Source organism: Ctenocephalides felis, unplaced genomic scaffold (assembly GCF_003426905.1).
Source record: "Ctenocephalides felis isolate EL2017-DRISC unplaced genomic scaffold, ASM342690v1 CF-g0.4_SCAFFOLD_03571, whole genome shotgun sequence".
NCBI lineage: Eukaryota > Metazoa > Arthropoda > Insecta > Siphonaptera > Pulicidae > Ctenocephalides > Ctenocephalides felis.
In genome coordinates, this window is record NW_020539725.1 from 44,992,482 (window position 1) to 45,001,444 (window position 8,963).

The 8,963-nt window shown below is 26.3% G+C and overlaps 2 protein-coding genes across 2 annotated transcripts; both read left to right on the forward strand.

Annotated features, from left to right (window-relative positions):
• Window positions 1-491: 491 nt before the first annotated feature.
• LOC113386125 (condensin complex subunit 3-like) lies at window positions 492-6,902 on the forward strand. Its single transcript, XM_026623928.1, has 14 exons — window positions 492-955; window positions 1,033-1,323; window positions 1,557-1,695; window positions 2,061-2,202; window positions 2,282-2,518; window positions 2,714-2,941; window positions 3,096-3,345; window positions 3,830-4,013; window positions 4,375-4,574; window positions 4,817-5,161; window positions 5,419-5,520; window positions 5,674-5,862; window positions 6,254-6,508; window positions 6,645-6,902. The coding sequence occupies exons 1-14, from the start codon at window positions 728-730 to the stop codon at window positions 6,900-6,902; spliced, it is 3,048 nt and encodes a 1,015-aa protein (XP_026479713.1). The 5' UTR covers window positions 492-727.
• An 898-nt stretch (window positions 6,903-7,800) lies between these two features.
• Window positions 7,801-8,560, forward strand: LOC113385293 (39S ribosomal protein L17, mitochondrial-like). The gene is made up of 2 exons (XM_026623136.1): window positions 7,801-8,092; window positions 8,150-8,560. Exons 1-2 carry the CDS (start codon window positions 7,895-7,897, stop codon window positions 8,531-8,533), a joined length of 582 nt encoding a protein of 193 aa, XP_026478921.1. The 5' UTR covers window positions 7,801-7,894; the 3' UTR covers window positions 8,534-8,560.
• The last annotated feature ends 403 nt before the right edge of the window (window positions 8,561-8,963 follow it).

An 8,963-nucleotide genomic window follows, 5' to 3' on the forward strand; every position in this document is an offset into this window, starting at 1 on the left:
TATTTGATTATAAACTTTCCATTAAGAGAGTATTAAATTTAAGAAGATCACAAGACACAAAAATAACAAACATTATATACATATAAATATTGCAATAAATAAAAATATTTAAAAAAAAATATTTTTAAAATAAAATCGAAATATGAAGTTACAAACAAATGCTATCATCCTTTTAAATGTAAATCACACATGATTTACTCTATCAATTACCACAATAGATAAGTTGATAAGTGATTACTATTTTATTTATTCTATTCAAACTAATATTTGCGATTGGAATTTTGCTTTTTGTTGTCATAAACGTTGAATCCACTTACTCTTTTTTATCTATGGTTGAATTCTGACTCACTAGCGCCATGTTTATTTATCTATGCTGGCGCCAGTTGATCGCCTGTAGACCGAAACTCGATATATTTCATTAGACGCCGGGAACGCGTTATTGTTTTGTTGTGCGTCAATACAATAGTTTGATTGTTTAAATAGACATTTACATTTGAGTTCAAATTTTGCAATTCATTTTCTTAGTTTGCAAGTTAAGATTCGTGCAGTATTTTTCGATTTAACCTGTTAGACGCAGAGATTATTTGTTTAGCGATGCTAACTACAGAATTTATTGTGTCAGTTTAACGTCAATTCGAAATATTCGTTATTCTACCCGATTAAAAACAATAATTGACAGCAATTATAATTATTTTATATAAAATTTAATATCGTGAAAAATAACAACATGAAGCGCTCTAGAAGACCTGCTAAGAAACAAACAACATTACTAAAGGATAAGACTTATTTAGCTTTCAGTACTATTGTGCTGGAAGCTTCAAAGTCAAACACGACACATCATAAATATCTCGCAGAAGCCCAAAAAATTGCAAGCAAAACGGCTGAAGACCGTCTATACGACATATTAGTTATTTTAACTAAAAAGCACATTGCTCTCGGAGATGATATGCCACAGGTTTTTATAATGCTTTCTATGTTTATCATTTATTAAGTCTTTAGAGTTGCAATCAATTTGTAATTTTGTTGTTTTAGGTGACTTGTTTTATGGAGTTTATAGCATTATTTTTGAATAATATAGAGAAAGAACATCAAACAATGTTTCATACTACCTTTGGAAAAGAAGCCGAAATGCATGGGTTAATGAAAAACATGCTTCGATTCCTTATGGAAATATCATGTGCAGATAATAGTGATACAAGAAAACTATCCTTACAATTTATTAATATAATATTAAATAATATGGGTGATAGATCTATAGATGACGATATGTTTGATGGCTTAACTAAATGTGTTTTAGAACGTGCTCAGGATGTTAAGAGCAAAGTGAGTGAAATTGTATTTATTTTTCATATTAGTAACATATTTTATTATAAAGTTTATATTTTGGAAACTAAACTAATACTTAAAAATATAGATGAACAATATCCCATTGAAAGTGGCTATTTAGGACACTGTGGTTTGAAATAAAATTAGAAAATATATTATAAAAGAAAATGTTGTGTTAATTTATTGAGAGGTAATTTATATTTAACCAATAGTTTTTTTTTTTTTTTAAGATACGAGCAGAAGCAATTTACACTGGCAAACGATTACAAAATCCACAAAGTCAAGATGATTTAATATGCAAAACATACAAATATCATTTAAAAAGTGATCCTTCGGTTGTTGTTAGGAAAGCTGTCTTAGAAAATATTGGTATGTTTTTGTTAATATTTTTAGCACAAGTCAAAGATGCATGAACCTATTATAACTTCAATCCTATTTTTATTTTCTATTCCATAAGTATTTTTCTTTATATTTTTATTTTTACTGTACAATATTGAACATAAGTTGTTAATACTTAACATAAATATAACTATGTTCTTATATTTTACTATATAATATAATTTTTATAAAAGTTTTATATAATTTTCTTTTTGTTCAAATTTTTTTTATTAAGTTTTCATCAATTTTTAGTATGCTGAACTTCATTTGAAGTGTTTCTAACACAAAGTTTAAGATATTGTTTTAGGTGATAAAAACTATGGTTTATCTAGTGTATATTTTTATTTATTACATAGGTTATTCTCAATTCACTAGAGAAGCAATAATTTCACGAATAATGGATGTTGACGAAGGGGTCCGTATGCTTGCGTTTGAAAGGATCCTTCAAATGCCTTTAAAATCTATTAAATTGGCCCAAAGGCACAAGCTACTTTTCATGTATGAAATTGTGCACACTTGGAATTGTTTTTAAGTTGTTAGCACCTACTTAGAATTTACAAGTCAATTTTATTTTTAGAGGTTTTCAAGATTCTTCTGATAAAATAAAAAATTTTATTGAAAAAACACTATTACCATCTTGGCTCAATCAGTCTGATAAATCTGTTGTATATCTTATCGATACTATTAGACATGATACAACAGATAAGAAAAAACAAGAGAATGATATTGTGATAGAAAACGTTTTAAATGTTTTATTTAAACTTTTACCATTGCAAGAATTATATAATGATTTAAACTTGGACGATGAGAAGAGGTATGTTTAAATATATATTATATGTTGTTTAATATTATATATCATGACATGCTTTCATGACATTATTCATAACAATTAATTTCAAATTATTTTTTGATATTGCCCAAAAAATGTACATGAAAAAAGCCTAAGCTTGTTTTATAAATGTTAATCTTCTGTTTGATAAATGTGACTAATTCTCTACGAATTTTGCAGAATTTTACCACTTGAGAAGCTGTCACCTCAAAGATTGATATATTGGCGCAGCTTTGTTCAATATCTTATATCAAATGGTTCTGAAATTGGCGCAGACGTGGATCTAATTTTACCAACCTTAACAGATCTTGTTGATCTTATTTGTAGTTACGATGAGTATTGGGAACCTACTATGGCTGCACAAAATCCTACGAATGAGCAGAAACTTGATCAGCTAGACTATAATGTGTAAGTTGAACAATTTGAAGAATTTATATTCATAATATCTTCTTTATATTATTTATCTTAATCACCGGTTTTCTTTTTAGTTTTTAGATTAAGCTTTATATTGATTAGTTATTTATAATAATAATTACCCACAGTCGAATTATTTTAATTTTAGTGGTAAATTGGAATTTCTAAGAATGATTGAATTACATGATTGCTTGGGAGATGAAGTCGGAAGACACAAATTAAATAATTATTTACTGCACAATGCTCTTCATGCCAAAAACATGATTGAAGATCATTATAAAATAATTATCAAAATTTTACATAAAACTTGTTTGAGTTTTATGGGATGGCATACTGAATTGTTAAATGTGATTAACGACATCTATGAAGTACCTGTTAACTCTGAAGTTCCAGCCAAGGTAATCATGAAAAATTCTTGAATTCAATTTACAAAAAAACCCTTCCTTGTCTATCTTAAATTTTGATGAAACTTGGTGATAGAATTTGGTGCTCAAAATGATTCCCATAAAAAATTGCATATTTTGTATGGTATTATAAATATTATTAGTTAACCATTTATAATGTTATACATTATATACCATTATACCACACAAATGTATCATCATTCTGAGCTTCATAAAAATCTGATACAAATAACAAAAGTGTTTTACTTCTTGTGACAAATATGATATATGCTGAAGGCATGAAAAATATCATTTACATATTTCTGTTTGTTACTTAATTTAGTTTTATTTAATTATATATTTTTTATGATACTCAAATAACTTTTAATATATATATATATATATATATATATATATATATATATATATTATACATGTATATAGATTAACAATTATATTTATTACCTTTTCATTAATGATGTACTACTTTTCAATGAAGCAACAAGCACCATCAGTGGAAAAATCTCATGAAATTGATGTGAAGAAAGCTAATTTAAAAATTGAGATAATTGAATTGGAAACATGTAGAGAAGAAGCCCTAAATGAGAAAAATTACATGAAAGCTAAAGAATGTGATGATAAATTGGCAGTAGTAAGGAAACAGTTGGATGAGTTACACGCAGGTAGAATTTGCTAATTTTTTCATTGACGTTTCAAGTCTTTCTGTATCTTTTGAGACCAAAATTTAATCAAAACTCCTGAACCCATCATAAAAATTCAAACACTGATGGATAGGTAGTCAGTTGGTTATTATTTGTTAATATTTTGTTTGACTGTTTTAATAAAAAATTTAAATCCTTAAATATTATGAGTTTACAAAAAAATTAAATTATAAAATTATCAAACTTTAAAATTTAATTAAAGCCAAATAAGAAAGAAAGCCACATTTAGTTAGTTGTCCACGTAATATATGCATATATATATATATATATATATATATATATATATATATATATATATATATATGAGTATTCTTTTTTCTAGGTACGATAATAATGGCTCAATTAGAAGATTGCCATGTTGATGAACCAGAAAGAATTACAACTGATAATCCGGAAGATTTAACAAAAATATTAATGATATTTTATAGTATGTTGAGTTTAGGTGATTATAAACCTACACCAGAAATGAACATTCTGTTCCAAGATGTTGTTCAACCAAATTTATCATCTAATGATTCAGAGGTAATATATCTAAAAAATTAATATTTGATCTACATTGTTGTTTCCTTCGAGAATAATGTTTTTGAGTCTCATATTTTTTACACCTTTAATTTGAAGAATTTTGAACATGTAGCATGTTAATAAACTATAAATATAATATATATATATATATATATATATATATATATATAAAATTATTGAATTATTGATTTATTAAAACGTTTGTTAATTCTATATGGTACAATTCTTATTGAATCTTATAGGTTGAATATTGGGCAATGTGTTGTGCAGGAGCTTATTGTATTCACGATTTGAACTTAGCTAGGACCTGTTTCCCAGTATTCTTTACAAAAATGTTTGCGGATGCGCCAATGATACCCACACATCAAATGTCAAGCTATACTGATGCTATTAGTGCGGCTACAGCAGTGACTGTTAATGATCCCCATTCTATACCAGATGTGGCATTAAAAATCGTCTTTGATATGATTCTTGCACATTCTGTCGAAAGTTTTGAAGTCCAAGACAATAATGAAGATAGTAATCAAGGGACCAATCTAAGTTCACGTCGGGGGCGCAGATTATTTCTAATGGACCAGGAAGAACAAGTAAATTGTTTTTTATATTTATTTATTTATAAGCTATATAAGTTTTATATGAAAACAATAGGGATAAGCTGTCTATTGAACTATGCTATTATTAAACAAAGCTGAAATTAATAATCACTTACATAACAGCTTACATATATTTTTATCAAATACATTTACTTTTACATGCATATTGTATGACTGATCAAATACTATAATAATGAAGTTTTTTTTTATTTTTAAATTGTTGTGAAGTATAAATCCATATTTTTATATAGGAAGGAGAAGGAGAAGGAAGTATTGTGGATAAGACATGTTCTCAACCTGGAGCTAATCTAAATGCTACATTAGGCATATCCATTTCTGCAGCATTTATAGATGTAAGATATATTTTTTCTATATTTTATTATTTTCATTATCTTATGAGTATATACATTATCAATAATACTCCAAGCTTCTTTTTAAAATAAAATTGAAAACTTTATTATATATTAATATTGCTTTATATTGTAAAATGCTATAATTTTTTTTAGATTATTATGAAATTATTACAAGAATGTGAAGTGCATTCTACCCGTCTTATAGTGGTTCAAGGCTTGATTAAATTGTTCTTGAACAATAAAATAAAATCTGATAAAATAGTTGCTCATCTTCTGTTGATGTATCACCATCCAGAAATGGACTTGTATGAAAATAATGATATTAGACAACATATAGTTTTGGTGAGTATATTTCATTCAATGAGTAAACAAATAACATTATCTTATATTATGTATTAAAGGAAATGTATTAAGTTTCAATTATTAAAATAATTGATTATTTATCAGATTTTAAAATTGATATGACCATATACTAATACACATGTTGGGAGTTTAGAATTTGCTTAAGGCAAAATAACTATTTAGTTTTTAACAAATAGTTCAAATATTATGGAAAGAATTCTTAATATTAGCACATTTGTTAATTTGCAATATTAAGATATTAGCACAAATTAGCATATTTTAGTAATTTTCTCATGTAAATATAAACTTCTTTTAGACGGAATTAAAATTTTTGATTGTTAATTTTATATTATACAATAGTAATTACCTAATTTTTTTTTTTTTTTATTAGTTATTTTCTGTTATGGGTTATGGTGATGCTGGTGGCCCTGATGCTTTAATTAATGCACTCATGCCCGCTCTAATGATTTGGTATGAGGCACCTTCTTCAAGTCCTCTGAAACATATTGAGTGTTTTAATATGTTAAAGCTTGTAATAGCTCTAACACATTCGAATAGAGACAATGATGAATGTATACATAACCAACTTGCTCTAATACTTTGTGATGGTTTAAAGCGTATTCGCAAAAATGAAGAACTGGAATTGGTATGTAAAAAACTATTATGTAAGAACAATATTTTATATTAATTAAAGCATTAAATACATTATTTAATTTAGTAATTATTATATATATGTACATGTGAATCCACTTATAATATAATATTGTTTATACCATTGACAGGATTTATCAAAAGCCTTATCTCTGTGCAATATTAAAGCAGAAGGGCAGTTGAAATTGGATCTGACATCATGCATATCACAATTATTGGCAACAATAAGTAATAAAGTAGCATGTAAATATCTGAAACAAGCTTTAGCAAATATTGAAATGGGCATGGTTGAAGTTGACCAAACCCAAGAAAGTCGGGAATCTACCTGTGCTAGTCCTTTAAGTAATGATAAAGAAAATATAAGTAATGGCAATGAATTACAGGAATGAGATTTATGAGAAGAATTTATGCCTCATTCTTATGATTTTGATTTGAAAATTACATGAAATTAATATCTGATTATATTATTAAAAATTTGTTTAAATTAGCATTAAATAATATTTTTAACATAATTTTTATTTAAAATTAAATGAAATTAATATCTGATTATATTATTAAAAATTTGTTTAAATTAGCCTTAAATAATATTTTTAACATATATGAAATATATAGGATATTTTTAAATCATATAAATCATGTTTATATAATATATTTATAGAATGTGCAAAGCCAATTTTTTTGTGGTATGGATTAATTCAGTTTTCTTTATATATTGTTACTGAAGGTATGGGTATATAAAGTAATTTTTAATTTATAAATTTTTATCTTGTTTATTTTTTTTTGCCATTTGAAACTCTGTAAAAATAATTATACTGGCTTTTTAAAGCTCATGTTTTAATTCTTGCAGAGCCCAACTTTGTCTATAGGATACCTAAATCTGATATTAGAAGCGAAGAGATTTTTATCTGAATAAATATATCAATAGATTAGAAGACTAGAGTGTTAATAATTGAAAAGGAGATACTGAATTTAGATCAAGAGACTGTGGTAGGGTTGGAAAGATAATATGAAGATAATTCAGTTTCAAATTAAATGAAATTGTTGCATTTAAGAAGGTTACTTTTGAACCCAATCTCTGGATGCTTGTTTATCTATGCTCTGGATAAAATGCTCTATTTTTGAAGGACTCTGGGGCACTCTCTAAGTTTATTCATACAAAAAGTGTTTTAAATTTTAAATTAATTTCGAAAAGTTCTAGAATGGTCCTAGACTGGCTTATTTATCTATGACTAGAACCATATTCTCTAGAGAGAATTACAACCGAACTATAGCTGACATCTTTTGTATTCAATTAGTATATTTCTAATGGCGCATGGAACTTAAAAGGTTATGTATAACTAACTACTGTAAATGTCAAGTTTTCCTTAAGTTATTATAAAAAATGAATCAAGCAGAAGTTACAAAACTAGTGTCTAGATTACGAATCCCCGTTAACCCCCATGTTAGAAAATTAAAAAATATTGATGGTCCTGAAGGGAGGTTGAGGAAATTGCAAAAAACCGTAACGGCTTTGATAAAATATGAAAGAATTGAATTGAACTACAATAGGGCCGATGAAGCTAGAGGCTATGCTGAACGAGTAAGTAGTAAAAAGTAGTTTTTTTTATTATCAAATAATTACAAAGTTGATTTTCAGCTTATATCGGATGCTATTCGTCATGGTGACACTCATAAAGAAACAATGGAAATGGCTGATTTTTGGATTTTAGAAAAACAATTTGTACATAAGTTATTCAAAGTACTAGTTCCAAGATTTGAAAATTATAATATATCATATACAAAGTTATATCAAGCTCCTAGAGAATATCCTGGCCGACACTATACTAGATCTGTTTTGGAACTTAGAGGAAATCCATTTCCACCTCTATCTCAGAAATATACAGGCAACAGAAATTTACTGCATAATGTTTTACTTGATGAAGCACGAAAAGAATATCGATCTAAAAAATATGCTGAAATGGCTGAAAAAATTGTTGAATCACCACCTGCAAACCCTTCTGTTGTGAAAGAACATGCATAGAAACATATGAATTTACATATTAAATATATTTGTAGTAAGTTTTTTTTTGATAAAAAAATGGAATTAATATAGTATAAAATAAAAAAATGATAAATGCAACTGGGTTTATATTACCTACAACAATTTATATGAAAAGCTGTGATTCTGGTATGTTTTTAAGTTTTTATTTAAAATGTATATATATATATATATATATATATATATATATATATATATATATATATATATATATATATATATTTGATTTTATACTTGATTTTACATATAATCATGGAAAATGTGATGGTATGCATGTATTACTCATATAAATAGTAAAATGTGATGGCAATATATATGCAGATAATGTATATTAATTTTATTTTGATTTATCTACATTAAAAATTACTGCATCGAACAAATTTGGATGTATCTATTTATTGCATAATACATT